The sequence below is a fragment of the Malaya genurostris genome, chromosome 2 (assembly GCF_030247185.1).
Source record: "Malaya genurostris strain Urasoe2022 chromosome 2, Malgen_1.1, whole genome shotgun sequence".
Lineage (NCBI taxonomy): Eukaryota > Metazoa > Arthropoda > Insecta > Diptera > Culicidae > Malaya > Malaya genurostris.
In genome coordinates this window covers 331,009,251-331,035,218 of record NC_080571.1, presented here as the reverse complement: position 1 = coordinate 331,035,218, position 25,968 = coordinate 331,009,251, and the positions used below count along the sequence as shown (strand labels likewise).

At 38.8% G+C, this 25,968-nt stretch overlaps 3 protein-coding genes across 8 annotated transcripts; all 3 read right to left on the bottom strand.

The window, feature by feature from the left end:
- Nucleotides 1-5,746: 5,746 nt before the first annotated feature.
- LOC131431556 (pickpocket protein 28) lies at nt 5,747-7,609 on the bottom strand. The gene is made up of 6 exons (XM_058597344.1): nt 7,475-7,609; nt 7,164-7,358; nt 6,643-7,101; nt 6,381-6,580; nt 6,033-6,305; nt 5,747-5,931 (listed from the first exon to the last, which is right to left on the bottom strand). The coding sequence occupies exons 1-6, from the start codon at nt 7,567-7,569 to the stop codon at nt 5,789-5,791; spliced, it is 1,365 nt and encodes a 454-aa protein (XP_058453327.1). The 5' UTR covers nt 7,570-7,609; the 3' UTR covers nt 5,747-5,788.
- A 107-nt stretch (nt 7,610-7,716) lies between these two features.
- Nucleotides 7,717-18,789, bottom strand: LOC131431555 (uncharacterized). Of its 6 annotated transcripts, none has more exons than XM_058597341.1 (5): nt 18,328-18,656; nt 18,154-18,252; nt 17,129-18,081; nt 8,848-8,871; nt 7,717-8,253 (listed from the first exon to the last, which is right to left on the bottom strand). In XM_058597341.1, exons 2-5 carry the CDS (start codon nt 18,231-18,233, stop codon nt 7,793-7,795), a joined length of 1,518 nt encoding a protein of 505 aa, XP_058453324.1. In that variant the 5' UTR covers nt 18,234-18,252; nt 18,328-18,656; the 3' UTR covers nt 7,717-7,792. The 6 variants fall into 6 exon arrangements, with proteins under 6 accessions (XP_058453324.1, XP_058453321.1, XP_058453320.1 ...); XM_058597338.1 differs by lacking the exon at nt 7,717-8,253 and having other exon boundaries at nt 8,261-8,871; nt 18,328-18,437; nt 18,498-18,759; XM_058597337.1 differs by lacking the exon at nt 7,717-8,253 and having other exon boundaries at nt 8,261-8,871; nt 18,328-18,437; nt 18,502-18,759.
- A 5,381-nt stretch (nt 18,790-24,170) lies between these two features.
- Nucleotides 24,171-25,547, bottom strand: LOC131427829 (uncharacterized). Its single transcript, XM_058591365.1, has one exon. It carries the CDS (start codon nt 25,476-25,478, stop codon nt 24,210-24,212), a length of 1,269 nt encoding a protein of 422 aa, XP_058447348.1. The 5' UTR covers nt 25,479-25,547; the 3' UTR covers nt 24,171-24,209.
- Between the last annotated feature and the right edge of the window lie 421 nt (nt 25,548-25,968).

The following is a 25,968-nucleotide window of genomic DNA, read 5'->3' as shown; positions in this document are numbered from 1 at the left end:
CTACAGGTTCAAAGTAAATGTTTCCGAATTGAAGGATTGTTAAATTGTATAAATCCAATTACAAATGAAATGATAGAGGGTGTAGCCGGGTTTGCATAGAAAAAAAACTGCCGCCAAACAGAAAAAAATTGATATACGCTATTTGAAAGGGTTTATATTGGAGATGATTTTCCCAATATTTTAACCCTTTAACTGCCATATTGGTGGAGTTAGGGTGGTTCTTCTGATTTTCATTTTATTTAATTTTTTCAAAAACCGCTTTAGCAAAAAAATTGAAAAAAATCAGGAATATTTTAGGAATTAACAGATCGGCTGAAAAGTTCGTATCGTTTCTATGAGAGGGCGCCACTAGAATTAAATCCATACCATTTTCAGTTAGTACCAACCTTCAAAAGATACGTGTATAAACTTGACAGCTGTCTGATTATTAGTTTGTGAGATATTGCATTTTGAGTGAAGCTACTTTTGTTAATGTGAAAAAAATGGAAAAAATGAATTTCGTGTGTTGATGAAACACTACTTTTTGATGAAAAAAAGTGCCGCCGATACCAAAAAATGGCTTGATGAGTGTTATCCAGACTCTGCACCGGGCGAAGCAACAATTCGTAAGTGGTTTGCAAAATTTCGTACTGGTCATAACGATGAATGCAGTGGACGTCCAAAAGAGGCTGTTACCGATGAAAACGTGAAAAATGATTTTCAATGACCGTAAAGTGAAGTTGATCGAGATAGCTGACACCCTAAAGATATCAAAGGAACGTGTTGGACATATTATTCACGAATATATTGATATGAGAAAGCTTTGTGCAAAATGGGTGCCGCGTGAGCTCACAATCGATCAAAAACAACAACGAATTGATGATTCTGAGCAGTGTTTGGAGCTGTTATATCGAAATAAAACCGATTTTTTTCGTCGATATATAACAATGGACGAAACATGGCTCCATCACTTCACTCCGGAGTCCAATCGACAGTCAGCTGAGTGGACTGCACGCGATGAACCGAACCCAAAGCGTGGAAAGACTCAACAATCGGCCGGTAAGGTTGTGGCGTCTGTGTTTTGGGATTCGAGTGGTAAAATTTTCATCGACTACCTTGAAAAGGGAAAAACCATCAACAGTGACTATTATATAGCGTTATTAGAGCGTTTGAAGGACGAAATTTAAAAAAAAACGGCCTCATTTGAAGAAGAAAAAAGTTTTGTTTCATCAAGACAATGCACCGTGTCGTAAGTCGATGGAAACCATGCTGAAATTGAACGAATTGGCCTTCGAATTGCTCCCTCATCCACCGTATTCTCCAGATTTGGCCCCCAGTGCCTTTTTCCTGTTCTCAGACCTCAAGAGAATGCTCGCTGGTAAAAAATTTAGAAGCAATGAAGAGGTAATCGCTGAAACTGAGGCCTATTTTGAGGTGAAGGACAAATCGTACTACAAAAATGGTATCGAAAAATTGGAAGATCGCTATAATCGCTGTATCGCCTCTGATGGCAATTATGTTGAATAATAAAAACGAATTTTGGCAAAACAAAATGTGTGTTTCTATTAAACGATACGAATTTTTCAGCCAAACTGTTATGGGAAACCTTTCGGATTTTTTTTTCAAAATTTTCGAAAATGTATTTCATGTGAAAAAAAGGTTGAAAACTTTCGATTTTTTTTTAATCGCACTTACAATTTTGATACCACTCTAGATTTTACAACAAAAATAAATCATTTATGAGTACATTACTCTGTAATTTTTTCAGATTTTAAAAAAAAATGTGGACGGATATAATATCAGACTTTGAAAAAATGAATCATTCGGAAAACCATGCGTCCCCATCAAATTGTCATCATCCGATGGAGACGCATGGTATTTAGCTCTAAAATCATATATCACATGCCTTTAGAACTAAATACCATGCGTCTACAACTTAAACTCAGGGCTTAAGAAAGAATTTTCATGAGGAAGGATCGGTGAGAGAAACATGAATCAGAACTAATGAATTGACAAATATTTAGGTTTTAATATACGGTTTAAAATTTTTATTTATGAACTGATAGGTCATTTTACATTTATTTTATTCAAATCAATTAATAACTATATTTAGTAAAACTTCTAAAGGACAACTAAATTATAGTTTTTTTGCAGAAAAAAGTATTCCTAGATACCAAGCGCAAAATCAAGGAAAATTCGAAACCATCAAAATCTAAAAAACTATCAGTTTTAAGGTAAAATGTTCGTCGACGTTCTGTATCACATGGTATGAATAGTCATGTTGCCTGAAATTGCTCAACAAGACAGCTAAAATCAAACGGCCTAAGCTCATAAAGACGGATGAATCAAACTGGGATCGGACTGACAATATATCCGTCGAAACAAAATGTATGAAAGGGAAAGGCTTTAAAATATAGCACCTTCCAACTCGAATAATGGTGCGTGGCGATGATATCGTGGTGGCACAGACTAACAGACATGACAGTATGAGTAAATTCTTATATAAATAATTTTTCGTGATGCACTAGTTCCACCTATATTGTACTGCGCGAACTATTTACTATCTGTACACCCCTTGTGTTACGTAAAAGTTTTTTTACTAGTTGGTTTCCCCTCGTTTGTCAACACCGATCAGCTGCTTGCAGGGATGCCTGATTTCATCAAAATATTTGAAAATGAATCGTCACAATAAATTATTGGATTACGTTGATAATATATTTAACTTTTTCGCGATGTTAGAAGGTAACCATTTATTTTTCTCAACGTTTCTCATCTAGATTATTTTTTATTGTGTTGGTAATTTTCACCCGAAATTAAGTGGCGGCAGACCAGAAGCAAGTAAATATTGTAACAAAACGGGTTCGATTTTGTATTGCGTTGGAGGATGAGAAGTAGGCACATTTATGTATATAGTTTTGGCAATATGTATTAAATCTGTATCCTGCATGAAATTCGCATGGACGTATACAAATCAATACATTACAGGTAATTCTGTATGAATGGCAACTCTGTTGATAAATGAAAAAAATAAACACAGTCTAGATGACAGATAGGATGTTTTTGATAGGGTAACGTGGCGCCATCATGACACATGTGAGTACTGTCCCAAATAAAGGAATATTCGAAATGACCGTTAAAATGATTGAAGAATCTAATTTGAGTGTCCTGTCTGTTAGTCTGTGGTGGTGGTTCATGAATTCGTTCATGACTGCGGATAAAGATACAAGAAAAGTAATACGTCACCACAAGAAATTAATCAACGGCGTATAAACCACGGTTTTCAACAGCTGCTTGGAAATCCACCTATCATACGTACAGCTGAAATTGGACAGCTTCGACCGGCTGGGCATGTCATCAGGATAACGGACGGCAAACATTTGAAAACGGTTTTTGAATGTGATTCGGCAGACACAAAAAAAAGAGAAGCTTAGCGAGCAAGGTGAATCGATCAAATGGAGGGGGACGCACGCAGTATCCGAGTCTTCTTACACCGGAAGTCGTATCTGGATTAATTTCAGGAATTCTGTATGGCACCGTGAGACCTTTCATTTGAATTTAAGTATAAAAAATTGGATTAACGGTCTCTGAGAAAAACGATTGCACGTTTTTAGTTCATTTTGTACATTTTACCCCATAGCTCCCGAACCGGAAGTCGGATCCAGATGAAATTCAATAGCAACCTATGAGACTACGAGGTCTAAAATTTGAATATTAGTTGAATAAAATCTGTTGAGTGATCTCTGACTACTTTTTATTTGCATCTTAGTTAGTACAAATCGGTTTATAAAATTCCGAGAAAATTGAGTGCATTTGCAGCGTATATTTCGAATACTGCTTCTGTAAAGACCGTCCCAGAAAGTATAGACGCAACCAAAAACCGCTGCGATTTCGCATTGGTTCAGAATCTGTCAATTTTTATGGCTGCGTCCTGTTATTTACACTCTTCTCTAACCACTTGTGCAGTTGTTTATTCGTTTTCATTAGTTTGTTTCGAAATGCGTGGACTTTCAGCAGAAAAACGTCGAAAAATTGTGTACAAACGGGGCACAGAACGCGGACTGTCACTGCGCAAGATTGCAAAAATGGAAGGAGTGAGTGAAAAAGCCGGTCCTGCTAACCCTCAGTTGGATAAACGTATACTGAAGGCGTTCGAGCAAAAGAAGGAGGTTTCAGTTCGGGATGTGGCCAAACAAGTGGGCACTTCGAAGTCAAATGTTCTTCGTGCTAAAGAACGATTAAATCTTCGAACCTAAAAGAAGCAGAAACAACCAAAACGTAGTCCGAAACAAGAAGCATCGATCAGGCCGAGGGTTCGAAAGCTGTACAATACGATTTTTGCTGGAAATTTGAACTGCATAATCATGGACGACGAATCCTACGTGAAACTCGATTGCAAATCCTTGCCGGGACCACAATATTATACGGTGCGAGAAGGGCAAGTGTTAAACCAGTCCGAGACATCGATTGAAGTCGAAAAATTTGGTAAGAAAGCTATGGTCTGGCAAGCAATTTGTAGCTGCGGTAAGATTTCGAAACCCTTTATCACAACTGCTTCAATGAACAGCGAAATATACATCAAGGAATGTTTACAAAAAACGACTTCTACCCATGATTCGAAGCCACAAGGATCCTGTTGTCTTCTGGCGAGATCTTGCTTCTTGCCACTACTCGAAATCAACAATAGAATGGTATACTACCAAAAATGTCACTTTCTTACCAAAAGACATGAATCCACCAAATTGCCCACAACTTCGACCAATTGAGGAATGTTGGGCATTAACGAAGGCACATCTTAGGAAACATGTCGCGGCACGCGAAACCATTCAACAGTTCGAAAAGGATTGGAAAAAAGTTACAAAACTTGTCGCCAAGAAGTCTGTACGGAATTTAACGAGGAGCGTTCGCAAGAAGGTGCACCAGCTAGTCCACAATGGCTAAGTAGCAAAGCCCGGGGGGATTGCAATATTACGGGCCCCTATACATAAAAATAAGCCCTCCGTGTATTTCCCGCAGCAAAACGCGACTCTCGCAAGAATTACATCTAAGGCCTATCCGCCCTCGTAAGACCCGTCAGGCACATTTTGTTCTCTTCGGCTTTGACTGAGCCTGGTGTTTGTAAAATTTTGCAAAATTTGTAGATCGGTCGCAACGATACACAAATATAGATTATTGAATATTTTTTTACTATGAAAAATAAGAAACACTTTTGAATCTTTAAATTTCCGGGCCCCATGGACAATGACAGTCATGGACAGCCCTGAATACACATATCAAAACTTTTTTCCAAAAAAAAATGAAGAGAGCTCAACCGTCAATCAACCAAAAAGAAGCCTAAAATGTTTCTACTCAGTGAAGTAGAGAGAGAGAGAGAGAGAGAGAGAGAGAGAGACGCGGATGTTTGCGAAACGGAACCCCAATGTGTTATTTAAAAATATTTCCAGAACCCAAATATCTTTAAATTTGAATCTGTTGGAACATGAGGATCCGCTGCGGTATGACTTCGAAGACATCAACGTCGTCGAATCATTGCCTTATAATAAAAACTGGAATATTTTCTCTAAACGTTTGACAGAAATTGATTTTTATGCTATACTTTTCAAAGATTAAAATTTCACAAGGTATATAAGTACATGTACATGTCATTTGAATGCAATCCAATTTGTGAAGCAACAAGAATGAGATTTTTTCTACTTCACTAATTTCATACGCCTATTAATTTTACGACACTCACATAACAGGTGAAAGATGCAAAGTTTCCACCGGCTGCTCTGGTGCGCCAACCCAGCGTGGCAAGGTGACTGTAGATCTATTACTGATTCTCTTGCCGAGTTTGAAGGCGATTTTTTCTTGAAACGGCCGTTCCGTAGGGACGAATCGTAAAGTAATAGACTATCTCGACAAATGAAAGCAAACTCGCGCCCACGAACAGACCGGTGGTGCCACCTATGGAGACTGCCTCGACAGGAGCAGCAGGAAAATATAGTGCAATAGCGAAATGAAATGATTAGATTAAGCCTTTTCCCAGTGGGGTCCGAGCGAACTGAGCTGCTTACCAACGAGATCGAGCCGACCGCGGACTACATTCCGCTTGTAGCGCTCGGTCGGGAGGGCCGCTAGACCGATATCGATGGTGGAGTAACGCTTTTCCGAAGTAAAGAGACTTTCACGCGAGTCGTGCACCACGCTGATGTCCACCTCGGAGCAGGAAGGCAAACAGTCACAGACGACGCCCTTCCCGGTAGACCAGCGTGGAATCACAACCGTCAAGTCCTCGTAATGCGCATTCAAGCAAACCAAACCGGTCATGTTGCACTTCAGTGCGGGATCTGTGGAAGGAATTATTTAATTGTAGGAATTTGTTGTTAGTCAACAAATTGCTGTGTTGCAAAAATTTCACTTACCAGTGTTCGGCATTAGATGATTGGTGCAATTGCAGGTTTTTAACTGCTTGTCTTTTCGACACTGCACTGAGCAGGCACTGTAACTGTAGTAGGCGTGGACATCCAAATTGTTCTCGTCCGGATAACGACATTTGCGTTGTTCTACACTGACCTGCTTTGTTTCTGGGTCGTTTTCAATGTATTTGATCGATATTTGACGTCTTAGGAAAAAAAAAACAGATTACAATTTTCCGTCAATTTTAAAACCATTTAATGTCTGTACCTGTAGGCAATGTAATAATCGACGATCACAACTTCAGACTTGGGTGTGATCAAGTTGGGAACATCCTCTTCTCCCAAGGTGAACACATACGCTTCAGTTAATATCGTAACCCTTAACCGACCCAATCCAGTGGTTTTGTTCGATGTCATGTCGATCTTCAGAGGATTGTCGGCACTCGATTGAATCGAATTCACTGCATAACACAGTCCAATTTCCGTTTCCATTGGTTGAAAATATTTACAACAATCGAACGGTTGATCGTTCCAAAAACAGTCAGCCAATGTGTTTTCGCAAGGGCTTCGAACTAACCGAGCATAGTCCGAAAAATTACTACTGAAGCAGCTCTCCGGTTTCTCATCTCCGGTGCATTCGCTAACCGTGTGGTAGGATTCTCCTCGGAAGTAACCGATTTCATTCAGAATTTCCTCCATTGCAAAATCATGGTCTTCACCCCATAATCTGTTTAGGAAAATAATCCCATTCATTAAGTTTGGCAATTTAAAGGAAACCTCTGACAATACTCATCGGCCACCATTTGAATGCGTTCCATGTTCCGCATCTCACACACCACAATCGATGGAAATCTGGTGTTCCAGTCCAGGTAATTCGTTTCGACCACGAACGATATCGCACTGGTTCGGAAGGCTTCCAACGTGGCAATGATGAGCAAAGCGGAACCAAACCAGGAGACTACGACACAAATACTCCAAAATATTCTGAAATTGAAATTATTGCACCAAATGATATTGTTTTTAACAGACTAAGACCAACGTTTTTAAACCAACTCATTAATGATCGCTAGAAATCACATTGCGAACAAATATGAGCTCACCTTTCCGACACGTGATAAGTGCCATCGGCAATGAACCGAACACCGTGAATCGTCGTATTGAATAAATACTCTTTGATAATGTCTACGAATCGCATTGTAGCCAAATGTAAGCTCCTTCCGAGGAGACGCACCGATTCAAAAGAAGAAGGCTAAAACCCCAATCAAGGCACACGCCTCTCGGGCTACATGTTTGGAATGCAAATTAGGCTATGATATGAGCTCGATTACATTATCGCGATCAATTTGACAGGTTACAAGTGTTTTATTGGCAATATAATCACAGCAGCATAATTAATTATTCAGTGGTTTATGATTGTATCAAATAATGTACTTTTCGATTATCTCCGACAGCATATCGGTAAGACGGATACGGAATGTTTCGTCCTGCTCGTATGCCTTCAAACAAAGTTTGACTTTCGCTTGGCCTTCGTGGATGAACTTGTCGAAGGACTCCGATGAACCCATCAGTGGTTTGGCCAAGTCCATGGGAATCAAAATTGTAAGACTAAACAAACAGTTTTCGATTAATCCTGCTAGGTAATAGTGATCACAGGAGGCATCGAATTCGTTGCGTGGCAGATTTTTTTCCATATCCAAGTTATGAGCAAGCACGATTCCTAGAAGTTCTGAGTAGTAGGCATTCAGCAGTGCACCCAAATGCTTGGCACGAAAATCGCTGTTGCTTCCCAACGAAATGATTGTGAGAACATCGAGTGCGGGTGGCGCATAGCGTGATAGTTGAAAGTCCAGAAGCATACAGGAAACTGGTAATGGTTCGCCTGTGTAAATAAAAAACTAGTAGGTACAATATGGAACTCAGGATTCCAAAATGTATGTGTCGACTAGGTCAGCTAACAAATCTGCTATCAAAAATCGATAATTTTCACAGGAATCCCATGCCTTCGTACACAGTTTGAATATAGAATTTTCCATCAAATTTTCAAACGATATCGGAATAGGACATTCCCTGCAATTTGAAACCAATTCGGTTGGAAGCAGTGTCAAATGCCGAAACAGAATACTATCGATTAATCCAGCCAATTTGTACTCCTCGCAAGACTCTTTGTACTGATTTCCCGGGAAAATCCACTCCACATCAATCTGAAACCATTCCAGTTCTCGTTTGAAATACTCGTAATACAAAGCAACCAATCGTTCCAGATAGACCTCCCGGAACGCACTGGTCGTCGTGGTAGTTAACAGGGACATCAGATCGTACACAGGCGGGGAGTATCGAGCAATTTGGAAATCAATCATAATGCAAACCAAAGGCCGAAGGATTCCTGTCTTCAGCAGGTTGGAAAAGTCGAACGGATTTGGTCGATAGACAGAAGACTGTTTGCGACGACGTCGTTCACCAGAAGCATACAGACCGTCAGCACCACCTTCAGCCAAGCCTGCAATGAGAAAAAGAGAGAACACAGTTACCCGTTTTCAGTGAGAGGAGAAGGAGTGAGAGTTTTACTGTGGCTGTCGAATTGTGCAATTGTAAGGTTTTACGTGACAGTACACTGAAACAGACACGCTTAAAAATAGTTACTCAAAAATGAGTAAGATCTCACTCATCTACAGAAAAAGTGGAACAACTCTAATTTAGAGTAACTCCGAAGTTACTCAAATTTGAGTTCTTCCACTGGAAACGATATTTGGGTAAAATCTACTCATTTACTGAGTAATACTTTATTTGTACATGTACCAAAAATAGAGTAACTATCACTCAAATTTTGAGTGAAATTTTATTTCACATATACCAAATTTGCAAAACATTGCTCATTTTCTGAGTGTATTGTATTAAAATATTAGGTAATTGAACTCAGTACTATATCAAGTGGTGAAAGCAAATTTGCTCAGGCACCAATCATACACTTATTCCTCATAAATGACATTTGAGCATATTCGGTTTCATTGTAAAGCACAACACGGAGTTTATCATTCCGGTTTTTGCAGACACAACACCGTTTGTGTTGAGTGACTCACCCTCGAAATACGCGATCTCACTAACAAAATATACAACCTGTTGCTACAAATGGTTATTACAACTTTTAGACTGATCTTGCGAATAGTAACAAAAAAAACGAGTTATTGCGTTAAACTCAAATTTAGAGTAGGAGTTACTCAATATCATTGATGATAACTACTCAATTTTTGACGTTTCCATGTATCATTTGAAAATGAGTAACTAGTACTCAAACTTTGAGTAACTTTTTCTAAGCGTGGAGACCATAGTGTTAAAAAGAGGATTCCAATCAATTTGGGCAGACAATACATCTTTTTACTCCTCCCTATTTTTCTAAAAGTTCCACAGAATCTGAAAAAAATCTTTCTGCTTAACAGTACACCTGCAACCTTTAACGATTTCAAAGTATAGGGTAACAAAGGTATTTTGGCCCACTTGAGGATTTATTTTATTTTGGCCAACTTTGTACAAATATCCACCAAATGCTGTAATATCTTTGAAAAACCTTTCCGTAATAGGTAATTTAATGTGATTAGCTTCAAATTGATGCAACATGGGTTACTTAACATCGGGCCAATCCATATAGTTTGTTAGGTAGGCCAAAATATATGAAGTGCCCATAATACTTCTGTTACCCTAAAACTAGTTCGGGGCGAATATTCTCGTTGCTTCAAATCTGAACAATGTTGGGTAACAGAGGTACAGACTTTTTGTTTGTTTGTTGACAAACGGATGGGACCGTTCACCGCCCTCATCGGCAAAATAGAGTTTCAAAACATTTGTTAACAATTCGATACGGTTCGTTTCAGAGATTTATTAAATAAAAGCTTTTAGTTGTGAAGTGTCAAGATGACGAGATGTGTTATTCGATTTTTTAAGCTTGTTTGTAAACAGTTCTGCTGAACTGTCAAGGATGAATGCTTGCTTGTTCATTTGCGAGGTCACGATAAAAAATCTAATTCATGAAGTTTGATTGCAGCTTGAACCAAATCATTCCCTTTTATCCGAACGTATGGTTGCCTAGGGTGTCTTTCTTTCTAACTAATGGTTAGAATTATTAAATAATTAAACACTATTTATTCCTACAAAATTTTACATGATGAAGTACATAACACATGGATCAATAAGTCCCGAGACTAACAATGGAAACAACATTTTTTTGCAAATTTTTTTTTATTCATCAACATAATCACCTCTTAGGGTGATACAATGGTTCCAACGTTTTTCCAATTTTTCAATACCATGTTTATAAAAAAAAAAAACTATCTTTCGATTCAAAATAAGCTTCCGTTTCAGCGATGACCTCCTCATTTGAGCCAAATCTTTTTCCCTGGAGCATTTTTTTAAGATCAGCAAAGAGCCAGCAGTCACTGGGGGCTAAATCTGGCGAGTATGGGGGGTGGGAAAGCAGATCAAAGCCCATTTCGTTCAATTTCGCCATTGTTTTCATCGACTTGTGGCAGGGTGCATTGTCTTGATGAAAAAGAATTTTCATGTGCGGTCGTTTTTTTGCGATTTCCTCCTTCACACGCACCAGTAAGTCAATATAATAATCACTGTTGATCGATTTACCTTTTTCGAGGTAGTCAATGAAAATCACGCCATGCGTATCCCAAAAAACTGACGCCATGACTTTGCCAGCTGACTGTTGCGTTTTCGGACGCTTCGGACGGCTTTCGCCAGCTGTGCGCCACTCAGATGAATGCCGCTTCAACTCTGGAGTGTAGTGATGTATCCATGTTTCGTCCATGGTCACGTAACGACGCAAGAAATCTTTTTTGTTGCGAGTAAAAAGCGATAAACTGCTTTCTGAATCATCGACTCGTTGCTGTTTTTGTTCCATCGAAAGCAATCGCGGCACCCACTTGGAAAAAAACCTTTTTCATGCTCAATTTTTCATGAAGGATAGTAAATACACTTCCATATGATATCTGTGTCATCTCAGCAATTTTACGGAGCTTCACTTTACGATCTTTCATTATAATTTTTGTCACTTCACTCACATTTTCCGGTGTAACGGCTTCCACAGGTCTACCCGTGCGTTCCGCGTCATTTGTGCCGGTACGACCACGTTTAAACTCGGCGAACCACCGATATTTTTCAATCCATTGTTTCGCTTGAACGGTGCTTTTACCATTAAAAAACAATGTTTTATCAAAACACGAAACTCGGTTTTTTTCATTTTTTTAACAAACTACAAAACGACTTTACTCCAACCTCGATAACTCAGCTGTTTCTGGTCGGATCGACTTAAAATTTTGCCCCGTTTCAAGCAAAGGTTAGTACTCTAGAAAGACGTGGTTACTGGTTTACTACGAGCGCCATCTCTGCTTTAGTCTCGAGAGTTATTGATCCATGTGTTACATAGTGGCCCTTGTTCTGCGAGTCGAGTGAGGTGACTCGACAAATCTCACCTCGCTGTCACATGACTGTAGTCACCCTATTCTACGAGACGACTCTGGTGACTTGACAGGTTCATTCCATGGTGAGTGAGATGGTGAACCTCAAGTGACGAACGATTCATTTTCCCAAACGTCGAAACGATTGGGAAATGTTGCTGGTTGTGAGGTTTAAATATTCTCGATATAAATCTTCAGTGTTGAATTTGTTTTCGGATTCCGGTTTATTTGTTTTTAATCATGAGTGCATTGTCCATTGCCGATGATTAGTATGAATAATGTACCTTATGATCAAAAAAGAACCGGAATTTTCATTTTAAAATTCCCGCGCTTGTCCAATCGGTAAACTTTTATTCTCTCAACGTTGGTAACACTTTTATACACATTCTGTCAAATTTTGACGCATATCGTACGATTAGTTTTTGTTTAGCGTCTATACAAAGAAGTTGAAAAAATTTCGTGTGGCGATTTTTATAATGGATGAAAATTTAGAACAACGGCTCGCCTTTGAAGCGCCATTCGGTCGATAGTTGTGCGGTTTCGACGTCATATTCATAGATCCACATCTCATCACCAGAATGTGTATAAAAGTGTTGCCAATGTTGAGAGCAGTGCTTTTTTTTCCATAAATACGTTTATTTCTTAAGGCAGTTTACATAAGTTTTTCTTCGCCGTAGCATCACTTTTACATAATATTCTTATCCTAATTTAATTCTAACATAGTCACAACGTTTTGAATTTATTAAAACATATTCTCTTATAGCTTAAATATCAGCTTAGGTAACTCGTCATTAATTATGAAATCTACTCGGAAATATTATTTGAACCAAACGATTAACTTCTATAAATTATAAAATAAGCTGTTATTTTCAGACATTTTGTTGATAATTTCATAAACTGTTTCGAGTTTGTTTGTATCATTACATAATTTTTATTCTAATTTAGCTATTGGTTGAACTCATGGACGCAGCTGGGATCAGAACTAAGTCTTAAAAGGGGCCTTTATTAAATTGAAACTCCAATTTTCTTTATGAAATGATAAATAAGTTTCATGTATGAAAGGTCACGACAAGCAAGAATGTCTCGAACTGGGATATTGGATAGTCTACCTTGGGTACGCAAAGAATTTATTAGTTGAGATCTGACATCACGATACTCCACGCATGTCCAAACGACATGATCAATATCCCGATAACCTTCTCCGCAAGCACAATGATTAGTCTCGGAGAGCCCAATTCGAAGGAGATGTGCATCTAACGTGTAGTGATTGGACATGAGTCTGGACATCACACGAATGAAATCCCTACTCACATCCAGTCCCCTGAACCATGCCTTTGTCGATATTTTCGGAATAATTGAGTGCATCCACCGACCCAGATCATCTCTATCCCAAGATGCTTGCCAGCTGGCAAGTGTTCTTTGGCGAGACGAGCTATAGAATTCGTTGAAAGCAATCGGTCGCTCATAAATGTCACCCTCAATAGCACCACGTTTGGCTAAAATATCGGCTCTTTCATTGCCAGGAATGGAGCAATGAGCCGGGACCCAGACTATAGTGATTAGATAATTATTGTTCAATATGTCGTTCAGGCACTGTTTTAATGAGAGCAGTGCTGTAAAACTTCATTCAATTCAATTGAAATTGAATGTGGAACACATTGACGATCTCTCTAATGCAGTAAACTTCACTCTCTGACACACACACAATGTTTGCTGACGGCCCGAACGGGCAGCATTCAATTCATCACTCGTTTCTCTTCAATCGAGGCTCAGTTTAACCACCGTCAGTTGATCTCTTGAAGTAACAAAATATCTCTTTCAATAGTGTGAGAGCGGCCTTCAAATGAGGTTCATGTAAACATTCGAATTGGTTCAAGATAATAGATGAACAACTAATCAGATAGCTGAAATGCCAATCACAGAATACACATAAATTAATTGTTTCCTCCTTCAGTTTTCATTTTTAATACTTTACTCCATTTACAATTCTATTCGTTCGAATCTGCTTACTACCAAGAGCGAAGACACTGAAGCAGCTATACTAATTGGCACTCGAAACTGAGCAAGCAAAACTTCAAATGACTAGATACGATTATTCAACTGACGATGAATTCCGGGAGCTTCACTTGAAAATGGCAGCGAAAGTCAAATGAATTAGTAGGGATATGCTGACTGTCAGCGGCTATAAATTTCATTTTCATCTTATTTTATTCGATTGAAAATGAAATTTTACCGCACTGGTTGAGAGAATAAAAGTTTACCGATTGGACAAACGCGGGAATTTTAAAATGAAAATTCCGGTTCTTTTTTGATCATAAGGTATGATAGTTTTATCTGATCCAATCCGGAAAAAAGATTATGGAACTTGTTTTTACGCACACATTATTGACACTACCTATACGCTTGCAAGGTGTCTTTCCCCTTCATCCTGAAGTAGAAGTATTCTACAGGTAGGGTAACAGAGGTATTTTTGTCCACTTTAAGATTGATTTTATTTTGGCCCACTTTGAAAAAATATCCACCAAATGTTCTAATATCTTTGAAAAATCCTTCCACAATTTAATGTGATTAGCTTCAAATTGATGCAACATGGGTTACATAACATCGATTAAATCCATACAGTTTGTTAGGTTAGGCCAAAATATATGAAGTGGCTAAAATACCTCTGTTACCCTATGTAGTGTTCATTCAAAAAATAAATAGTTAGAAACTTCCAAAACTCTCCAGTAAAACTAGTTCAACAGTGCTCCAACGCCTCATATTGAAAATGACTCAACAAAGGACCTCCGTCCGCCGAGTTTGCTGAACGAAAAAAAACGGCGCTCGGTTCAATGGTCCGTTTCAAAATCGGCAAACGAAGGTCCCGTGTTGGCCTCCCGTTGAACGATTAATCGGACGTTCATTATACCAACGATCCAACGTATTGGACGAAGGACCATTGAACTTTTTTTTATAAGAAGATAGGCTTATTTGAAAGCTATTATGAGGTCATTGATCAGGTTTAAAAGAGTTGTAGCGAACATATCTGGTTCGGGAGATGTAATCTATAGGTGACATCCACGACAAATTGCAGTGTTCTTCAATGCGTCAAAACTTCTTATGCTTGAACCGATTTTTAAAGCTCTGGACGCTTTTGAAAATTACTATCAGGTTATTTAAAGGTTCGCAATCAGCGGCTCGCGAGCCACATGCGGCTCTTTGGATGAGAAGCCTGTTTAGTTATACGTAAATATGATTTGTTTTATAAAAAACCTTTTGCTTTTCTTTCTAGGAAGGTATTAAAATTGCTGGAAAACCGACTTTCGAACGGAGCCTCGGAAACCCATATTTTTTTCGAGATGACACTAAATCTTTTTTTTTCGAGATGTTTTTTATTTTTCGAGATGAATTTTTAATGCCAAAAGGCTTAGAGTTGCATGAAACGTCGAGATTTAGTGTCATCTCGAAAAAAAATTTTTTTGAATCGACTTATATTATGGCCATACGAATCGTTTCCGGTTATGCTGGTTCCTTAATACTGGTTCTGGTAGTACCGTGAGTAACCGTAAGCTCTAAAATGGAATTTATTTCGACATCTCATGGAAGGTTCAATCGATCATTATACGTTTAGATTAAAATTCGATCCGATTTGCAGTTTCGACATTACAGGGTAATGAATGAATAGAACTTTAAATTGCCGCTTGAATATCATTAAAATAATGTCATGCGAAATAAAACACCGAAGAATATTCATTCAAAAAACACATGCGGATGATAAAAAAAGGTATCATCTCACTGCTAGGTGGATCAAGCACGTTTTTTTTTAGATTAGCATCACTCTTCTCATACAAATAGGCAACGCAAATGTAAGAACTAGTTTGGAAAAATGATGCATAAACTCTGAAGCATGTTTGTGTGAACTACTCGAATCAATCTGAATCAATTGGTGTCAAAATTAGTATCCGAAATTATTTAATAAAAGTATGAAATATATTTTCATGAGACTGTTATGAAAGAAAAGAAAGCATAAGCACACCACTAGGTGGATTAAGAAGGGTTTTTTTTTTAAAGTGATCAATGATCAAGTTCTAATGTATTGGAATAAGAAAAGGTTTTCCACATCATGTGATACTGTTTCGCAGTGATCGTACTCGCTGTTGATATTTTTCCCTTTCGAGGTCAAGAAAATTAAGCCATAAGAATCCCAGTGAAGCGAAACCATGATCTTCCCGATCCCTTGAGTCTCTCTTGGCTGCTTCGGAACCATTGTGCCGTCTTCAGTCCTTTGTCAGGTGATCATTCTACTCCCTAGTGTGAAATAGTGGATTCAGAATATGTTCGATGCCAGAAGTCTATCTGATTTCGCATAAGCATGGCCAAACTCGTTTTCGAAGTGCACTCGCGTTCGTGATTTTGATCTGGAGTCAACTATGGCGATCTCATTCCAGCAATTATCAACCTCACATTCTATTCAGTATTGATCAAGGAAATGACGAGCATCCTGATCAAATGAAATGACCAACTAGAACTTTATGTGACCTAATGGGAAATCGTTTTTTTAGTTTTTTTCTCCAGTTCCATTAGAATATTAAAGTAAAAATAATGAAACGTCGCACATGTTTTTTTTATCGTTACATTGTTGTCTGATTTTATTTTGGTTTTTCAGAAAACGTGATTAAACATGTAAAGCGATAACAGATATTAGTACGATATGTTGATTTTACAAATGAATAAATAAACAAATGAAACAGACAACGAAGAGCAACAAATAAGTACAACATCACTTATGTTTATTAAGTCAACACATAGCCATCAACAATTTGCATGATCATATCACTGATTCGTAACCGATAGTCGGTGTAACGTTCGAACCCGTTAATAGCAGCTTTCACGAAAATTTCCGGCTTTCGTGACTCTTCGAACCAATCAGCGTCGGCGGCCATTTCGTAGCAGTCGGGCTTCGGTGGCCAGTGAAAGTACATACAACTCTCAATCAGCCCCGCCAGATGGTATTCCTGACACGACTGAAGGAACACCGCTTCGGGCAAGATTTCCTTGGCATTCAGGGGACAGTACTGCGCTAAGAGTGCGGTTAACGCATCATAGTAAATATTTTTCCAAGCTTCAAGATACTGGTCACGGTACGTGCTAACAGTAGATATCATGATAAGCGACATCACATCGTAGGCCGGCGGTGCTAGACGGGAAAACTGATAGTCGACAAGTACCACATCCACAGGCACTGGAAGGAAGCAGGTTAGTAGCAGTGTCAGCTCACCGTCGAGCGGTTTGTTAGTATGGGTCGAAAGAGACAATTACCTGCGTCGCTGTTAGTCCGTGATTTGTTCGCTGTTTCTTCGTACTTGAACATTAGATTGTTGTTCCACAGATCACCGTGGTTGAAAACGTTCCTGTACACAGTTGAGGGCTTAGCGAAATCGTAAATTTTTCTAATAATTTGTGGAAATTTTTCTAAGATAAATTTTAACCGATCGGAATTTTTGTATTTATCGATACGTTTTATCAGTTCGCATAGAACTTTTATTGCATTCTCTAGATTTGTCTTGCGTACGTAAGTATCATCATCTATGTACGCATTTTCATTCAGATGACCGGAATAAAGTTTCGTAATTGGCTGCTTGGTCCGTTCCTCCAAAACCAACGATGCAGCATGCAGTTTAGCTAAGGACTTAAGTGCTACTTCTAGGTGGGCAAAATCAAGCAGACCTTTGTTATTTTCCACCATGCGGTACCCTTCAGCCTGGAGATTTTCAGAAACGATCAAAGTGTCATTTTTCGTGAGATAGGCTCTAGGCGCGAATGGTGTAGTTCCGATTGAAATGTCCTGCAACCTGGGTATCAGATGGGTATAGAGTTGGATTTCCTTTTTGAAACAACCCATCTCCCGCACGTATTCTGCTAATTTTGGAACGTGCTCCGGTAAAATTTTCATGAAAAAGCTTAAATATTCTTCCTCGGCATATTCTTCATCCTCTTCGGAATAGTGCACCATTTTTTCTCGCAACACCACATTCAGAAAGTAATGATCTCCTAGATAACCAATCGGTTCTTCACTAATACGTTTCATGTGATACGAAAGCACTCGAAATTTCGCATTATACTTGTCCCGTTTCTCCTGAAGATATCGTTTCACTATTAATTCTACGTCTTCTTCTGTTAGTCCAAGCGCGACGGGATCCATGGTCACCGGGAATGTTTCACTAGTTGGGATGCTGCTAGTCAACTGACTGTCGAGAAGATGTTCCGTATATCTTTATAGAAGAGAAAAATTCTATCATCCACTGATAAGATAAAATATCGTAAATTTTAAAAGATATGCATACACGTGCGCAGAACCGCCACAAGTTGTTAGCGAAGACACACGTGAAACCTTACAAATGCCAGACTCTCTCGATTCAATCATTGCCGTCAGTTAGGCCCACCTAGAAATGTAGAAAAACCTTGCCTGTTGACAGCTGTGGAAACATCCAGTATAAACGAAAGTGTGACATAATTACCAACTCGTGAAGTAATCCAAAAACTAAACCCAACAGATCCTACGGTTGTTCTCGATCACATCGACTGCAAAACGGATCGCGAAGTATCAGGATCAACTTGAAATGGTTTCCTAATTGTTACAAACAGCACGTTACTAATTTATTACCGATATTTCAAACAGCACTTGCACCTACAACATACAGCAGCTCTGCTGTCTTGCGTATTTCTCGCACTACTAGACCTTGTTTACACTGTGCACATCAGCACCAACTGAATCGCACTGACCAACTTTCTAGCAACGATTGAATGATTTGCGGGGTTAACCACAAACGTTTGAATTTTGTTTTGTTTTGCTTCTGAACTATACAAGTTTCCTTGTCTCTTCGTTCACGTGGCGCACGAGTTGTCCATCATTCGGCGATAGATTATGAGAGAAGAGTGCCAAATTTATCAGTTTCCCATCACAGATAGATGGCCAAATAGTGTTCGAACTTGTCCGAGCCAAACGTTAGCGACAGCTCTAATATGACAAAATGTGTCTGATGACGTAAAAGCACACCGGAAGGGAAAACACCACATTCTTGTCTACTTGTTTGCACGAACTGCACATGGCCGAGTAAATATTTTATGCTGAATCATGATATGTAATGACAGGCACGTAATGATTAGGTTCAACGGTGAATGATAAATTTGGTTGGAATATAGTTTTGTTCTTTCGTTTTATTCAATTTAATCATATATTTTTTGCAGATCCTCGACGTAGCAGAACAATTAATTTCTTTATTACTAGACAAGTTTCACAATTTTGACGATATTATAAAAATAGAAAAGGATTCTAGTTCTTAGCTTGACACAAAAACGTATACATGATTTGAGAAGATATGCTTGATTGAGATTCCAGAGAATATCATTAGATTTTTCTAACGATTTCAATACATTGCATATTAAATGAGAAATATTAAAATTGAATGAAAACATGCATTTAACTTCCTACGAAAATAAGTTGGACAACAAAAGATAATTTTCTTGCTCCCGTCAGTACGTTTTTATACCACAAGCTTACCTAACGAAATGTTTGTTCAGCTGACTAATCAATTAGGCACAACACTGCAGTGAGCGAGCAGCAAATAATTTATGACACTCTGAATTTCGGAGAAGTAACAGAGAACAACTCAACGGTTTAGTGTTTAAGTTGGTAGTGTCAGCACCTGACCAGCACTTTTATTTATCTGGTTGAACACAAAAATGGCATGTAAACCTATAATTTGATATGCCATGTGTTTTACACAACAATAACCTACAGGAACATTTCGTCCATAATTCTAAACGAGGAGAATGTCGAAATTTGTAACGATATACCATTGGAAGATTTGTCATCTCACACTCTCCATCATTTCGCGAACAACTATCGGCTCGTTTCGTCTTACGAAAAACCACTGTTTTCATAATTCATCAATTTTGGCCGAAAAATCTCATCTCAGAAAAACTTCATATAAGTGTGTCAGAAATCATCGACCTTCGTCAGTTAGTTCTATGATAAAACGGCTGTACATGTTATCTAAACATCTAAAACAAAGTGGCGCACGTCTGAACGTGCATCAATCAAGAATGGCTTGACGGATTTGCACGATTCTTTTTTCATGTTATCCGCCTCGACGTACCCCAGAACATCACATAAATGTTGTTTTGTATGGAAATGAAAACTTTCCACCCAATGCATGATGCGCAACGAGTTTTTTTTTGTTTAAATAATCTAATTTTGAAAACTCTAAGATGCCGAGGGCATTAATGCGCAATGAGTTGTTTTGTGTGGGAACTTGATCCACGTGCTTCACTATTTTGAACCACATGCTTAACTGAGTATGGACGCCAAATGAACAGCATACATGTTACATAAGTCATTTTGCGTTACATGAATTGTGTTCAATGCCGTCAAGTCATGGACTTACTGCTAGATAGGACAACCAGTGCAGTGAAGCTTCATTCAATTCAATTGAAACTGAATGTGGAACACATTGACGATCACCCCCTACTGCAGTAAACTTCACACTCTGACACACACAACGTTCGCTGACGTACCAACGGGCAGCATACAGTTCTTCCAATCGAAGCTCAGTTTTATCACCGTCAGTTGATCTCTTGAAGTAACAAAATATCTCTTTCAATAGTGAGCGGATATCAAATGAGGTTCATGCAAGCACTCGAATTGATTCAAGATAATACAGGGTCCGCCATCTAACTGCTTTTTGAACTAGCGGTTATTTCGACATTGGTAATGTCACCTCGACCTTAATGTCACTTCTGATTTGACAGAAACTTAGTTTTATTCTTCCGCTGAACGAAAATTGAGGAACGCGTGGAAATAGTGCAGTTTTACATTGAAAATCAAGGTAATGTTGCGGAATGTGTGCCAAAAAATCATCTTTTCGGTTGAGGCACATTTTCATCTCGGCGGGTATGTTAATAAGCAAAATTGTCGCATCTGGGGGACGGAAAACCCGCACGTTATCATAGAGAAGCCGATGCATCCTCAGAAAGTGACGGTTTGGTGCGGATTTTGGTCTGGTGGCATCATTGGGCCATTTTTCTTCGAAAATTAGGCAGGAGCCGCCGCCACGGTCAATGACGAACGCTACCGCGCCATGATTAGCGATTGGTTCTTCCCGTTACTTGAAGAGGAAGACTTGGACACCATTTGGTTCCAACAAGATGGCGCTCCGTGCCACACAGCCAACGCTACGATCGATCTTCTGCGCACAGTCTTTGAAGAACGAATTATCAGTCGAAATTCGGATGTCGTTTGGCCGCCTCGGAGCTGTGATTTGACGCCGTTAGACTATTATCTTTGGGGGGTTGTCAAAGATAAGTGTTATGTGGACAAGCTAGAGACAATTCAAGTCTTGAAGGACAACATTCGTGCAGCCATAGCTGAAATAAAGCTGCATACAATCGAAAATGTACTTAAAAACTGGACCGACCGTATGGCGTACTGCAAGGCCAGCCGAGGCAGCAATTTGAATGAAATTATTTTCCACAATTAACCGGAAGGATTGTACTTTAATATGAAAAAATAAATAAATCGGATGAACCGTTTGCGTTTTATTGCATGTTAAAAAAAATTACATGGCGGACCCTGTAGATGAAAGGCAAATTAGATAGCTGAAATATCATTAACAGAATATACATAAATTAATTATTTCCTCCTTCAGTTTTAATTTTTAATACTTTACACTATTTATAATTGTATTCATTTGAACTTGCTCACTACCAAGAGCGAAGAAAATGAATCAGGTAGACTACTTGGCACTTGAAACTGAGCAAGACAAACTGGGCAACATAGGCTTACTACTAGATAGAACAACAGAGGTATTTTCACAACAAAACAATTTATTAAAATATTGCAGCCAGATCCTAGTATTCATTTGCGGCTAGACTAAAGTACCGAGAATTTTAAGCACAGACTGAACGAGATATTTAGCTAATTTAGTTTTTTGTTTTATAATGTAATGTATTTATCGTCAACAGTATTTCATATTAATAACTAATTACCTAATTTAATTTGTACTTTCTTTCCAACATAGCGTAGTAATTAAATTGTGGATCCCTTAAAAGGAAATCTTTTCCACTGGGATTCCACTTTAATAAATTGCACATCAAACCATGAATAAATAGATTCTCAGCGGACTTTGAATCAAAATTAAATTTGTATTTCTAGTATTATTATTGCCAGTGTCTATTTGTTTCTTGTTTTTCCGCTGAGATTAGTTGCGTCCACTACCAGGGGGCTTGAAGCTTTTTGGTGTGGGGAAGTGTGGTGGGCAAAAAAAAAAAAAAAAAAAAGTGTGACGATAAATTATGAGAAGGCAGTATTTTCACAATCACTTTTCAAATGGCAAAGCATCTGATGGTCTCATGGTGCATTGCGTGGTCATGGTTCCATAGCCTGCTATTGAATTTCATCCCGATCCGACTTCCGGTTTCGGAGTTAAAGACTGTCCCAGAAAGTATGGACGTACTTTGATTTCGCTGTAAATAATTCACAAGTGTTATATATTCACATTTTATTCGATATACTGATAATATTAGACTACAACAACAGAATATTATTCTAAACATTTGCTACTTAGCCATTGTAGACTAGCTGGCGCACCTTCTTGCGAACGTTCCTCATTAAATTCCGTACAGACATCTTGGCGACAAGTTTTGACACTTTTTCCCAATCTTTTTCGAACTGTTGAATGGTTTCGGCTGCCGAGACATGCTTCCTAAGATGTGCCTTCGTTAATGCTCAAAATTCCTCAATTGGTCGAAGTTGTGGGCAATTTGTTGGATTCATGTTTTTGGGACGAAAGTAACACTTTTGGTAGTATCCCATTCTACCGTTGATTTCGAGTAGTGGCAAGAAGCAAGATCTCACCAGAAGACAACAGGATCCTTGTGGCTTCGAATCATGGGTAGAAGTCGTTTTTGTAAACATTCCTTGATGTATATTTCGCTGTTCATTGCAGCAGTGGTGATGAAGGGTTTCGAAATCTTACCGCAGCTACAAATTGCTTGCCAGACCATAGCTTTCTTACCAAATTTTTCGACTTCAATCGATGTCTCGGACTGGTTTAACACTTGCCCTTCTCGCACCATATAATATTGTGGTCCCGGCAAGGATTTGTAATCGAGTTTCACGTAGGTTTCGTCGTCCATGATTATGCAATTCAAATTTCCAGCAAGAATCGTATTGTACAGCTTTCAAACCCTCGGCCTGATCGATGCTTTTTGTTTTGGACTACGGTTTGGTTGTTTCTGCTTCTTACGTTTCAAGCGTTCTTTAGCACGAAGAACGTTTGACTTCGAATTGCCCACTTTTTTGGCCACATCCCAAATTGAAACCTCCTTCTTTTGCTTGAACGCCTTCAGTACACGTTTATCCAACTGAGGGTTAGCAGGACCTTTTTCCGACTCGTTTTCGGTTTATCCTCAAAGGTGTTATCCTCACCGAACATCCTGATTGCATTTCGCACGGCTTTTTCACTTAAGTCCGCGTTCTGTGCACCATTTGTACACAATTTTTCGACGTTGTTCTGCTGAAAGTCCACGCATTTCGAAACAAACTAATGAAAACGAATAAACAACTGCACAAGTGGTTAGAGAAGAGTGTAAACAACAGGACGCAGCCATAAAAAGTGACAGATTCTGAACCATTGCGAAATGGCAGCGGTTTTTGGTTGCGTCCATACTTTCTGGGACAGTCTTTACTCATAATATCGATTTCCTTATGCAATCGGAAAAATATAATTTTAACATTTTGTTAAAAACAAAATCAGCCGTCGTAGCGTCATCAGTAAAACAGCCGTTCCTACTAAGGTCCGCTAGAGTCAAATGGAATACTTCATTACATTAACGGTCGTTCTATCGCATATCTGAACAATATTTTCAGTTGAAAGTTGAAGAATCATTTCAGTGCAATCATCCTTTCGGCCAAATGGCATAGTTTCATTTGAGAGAAAACGACATAGGTTCTGTTTAGAAATAGTTGATTCACTTTCGGCATCGCTATATTTGAATTAAATGTGTTCGTCAAATAATCATCACAATTTACAAACTAGAGCCGCTTACTGAATAGTTTCAAAGTGTTTGCTCCTTTATACATCGTCACTTATTGAAATAAACTCGTAAAATCGAAACCCAAAACTTAATACATATAGAACCATCAGTAAGATGTTTTATTTGTATCTGTGGGCCCCTCCCGAAACGAAATCCTGGGAGCGGGCCTGGATATGGAATATGCTAGCTTGAAGCTTAAGATCTAATTATTTTTATCAGGAATTCTCATATCTAGAAATCAATTACAGTTCTGCTCATTCGAAACCATTTATTTTCATTCATTGGCTGAGATACAACAAAAAAATTATTTGAAAAAACTCTCGCCATATTCTTCTGGAAGTAGCTCCTGCACCATGTCCAACATTCTCTCGCGATATACGTGGTCGGACCTGAAAGCCTTAAGGCAGATATCGACTTTTGGATCTGGCATAAAGCCAGCACATTGCGCTGAGCACGCGAATACCTCATTCAGACAGTTTTGTGGTAGCAGCACCTCGGGACCGATGATACAACCAAGGACTTGACCTGCTAAACGATAATGTTTGCAGCTTTCGAGGAATGATTCTTTCGTGTAGGAGTGTGCTGGATCGATTTCATTTTGCTTCAGGATTTGTTCGAAAACCCGATAGTAGTTTTCCAGTAATTCGCTCATTCGCTCGGATCGGAACTTTTTCAAAGTAGTTAGCGATAACAGCATATTAATATCAAATGCTGGTGGAGTGTACCGAGACAGCTGAAAATCCACCAGAACACAATCCAACGGCACTCCATCTTGGCTATTTTTAAACATCACATTATTGTTCCAGAGATCTCCGTGACTAAAAACATTTCTCCAAACTTTGGACGGTTTAACAAGGTTAAAAATACTTCTGATAATTTCAGGGAGGACCTTTAAAATCTTTTCCGATTTTGTTGAATCCTTCTGGGCGATTCGCATGAATCCACACCACAAAACGATCACGTTCTCGACATCCCTGGTTCTGACGCTACCTTTAATTCCAGTCCATGCATTTTCTTTCAAGGCATCAGGAAACAATTCTGTTAGACTTCGTCCTTCCTTTTCTTCTACTACTATTGATCCACCGTGCAAATGTGCCAACGTCTCCAACGTCTTATCAAGTTGTTCGAAGTCCATTATTCCATTATTTTCCTTGAGAATGTCGAATCCTTTCAGTTTTACATTCTCCATGACAATTAACTTATCATCTTTGGTGAATAAATATCTCGGAATAATCTGCTTGCCAGCCAATCGTTCCTGAATCTTCGGAAGAACTTTTTCACAGAGTGTAACCTCTTTTTTGAAACTGCCAATGTCCAACAAGTACTGAGCAAGAACGGGATTCCCGGTTGGGACAACCTTGAGGAATAATGATAATTCCTTGGTTTGAGAATCACATAGCGTGACCTGAATCTTCAGGGCAAAATGATCTGCCAGAAAGCCATCCGGACTACCGGCAAACCTTTCTATCCAACTGCCTCGGATGGTGGGCTTTATTTGTTGACATAAAAAGTATCGTTCCGAAATCAAGTTCACATTCTCACTCGATAATCCGAAATCGGTTGGTTTCAACATGGTTACTAAGTAATCAGTAGTCAACTGATCTCGACAGACGGTGCATTCATTGTTCCAGCCACCAGCTGGCCAGTGAATGTATCTCAGACTGGATTAAACATGATGCCTTGGATAACTGCTGGCAAACATACTTCGAGCTAAGATAAGAGGCTGCAAGATAAGCTTCTACAAGGCCGGTCTGGTAAAATTCCACCCGCATGTAATTAAGCATGAGCTTTGGTAAAATTTCTCCAGTTTCTCTGTTAATGATTTTTCAATTGTAAATGTTTTGTTTTGTTTTGTTATTTACTTCTTAAAGGACATATTCAGGAGTGCTTTAGTTATAGATGCATAATGTATGTCAGTTTTCAAATTAAAATCTAGAAATTATTACGAGAAAACATGGCAGCCCCATCAGCGTTTTATTCGTGTTTCAAATATAGAAAAATTAGAACGGCAGCGTATACCAGTTTTAAATTTGACAGTAGAACTGTTCGAATTACCGACTTTA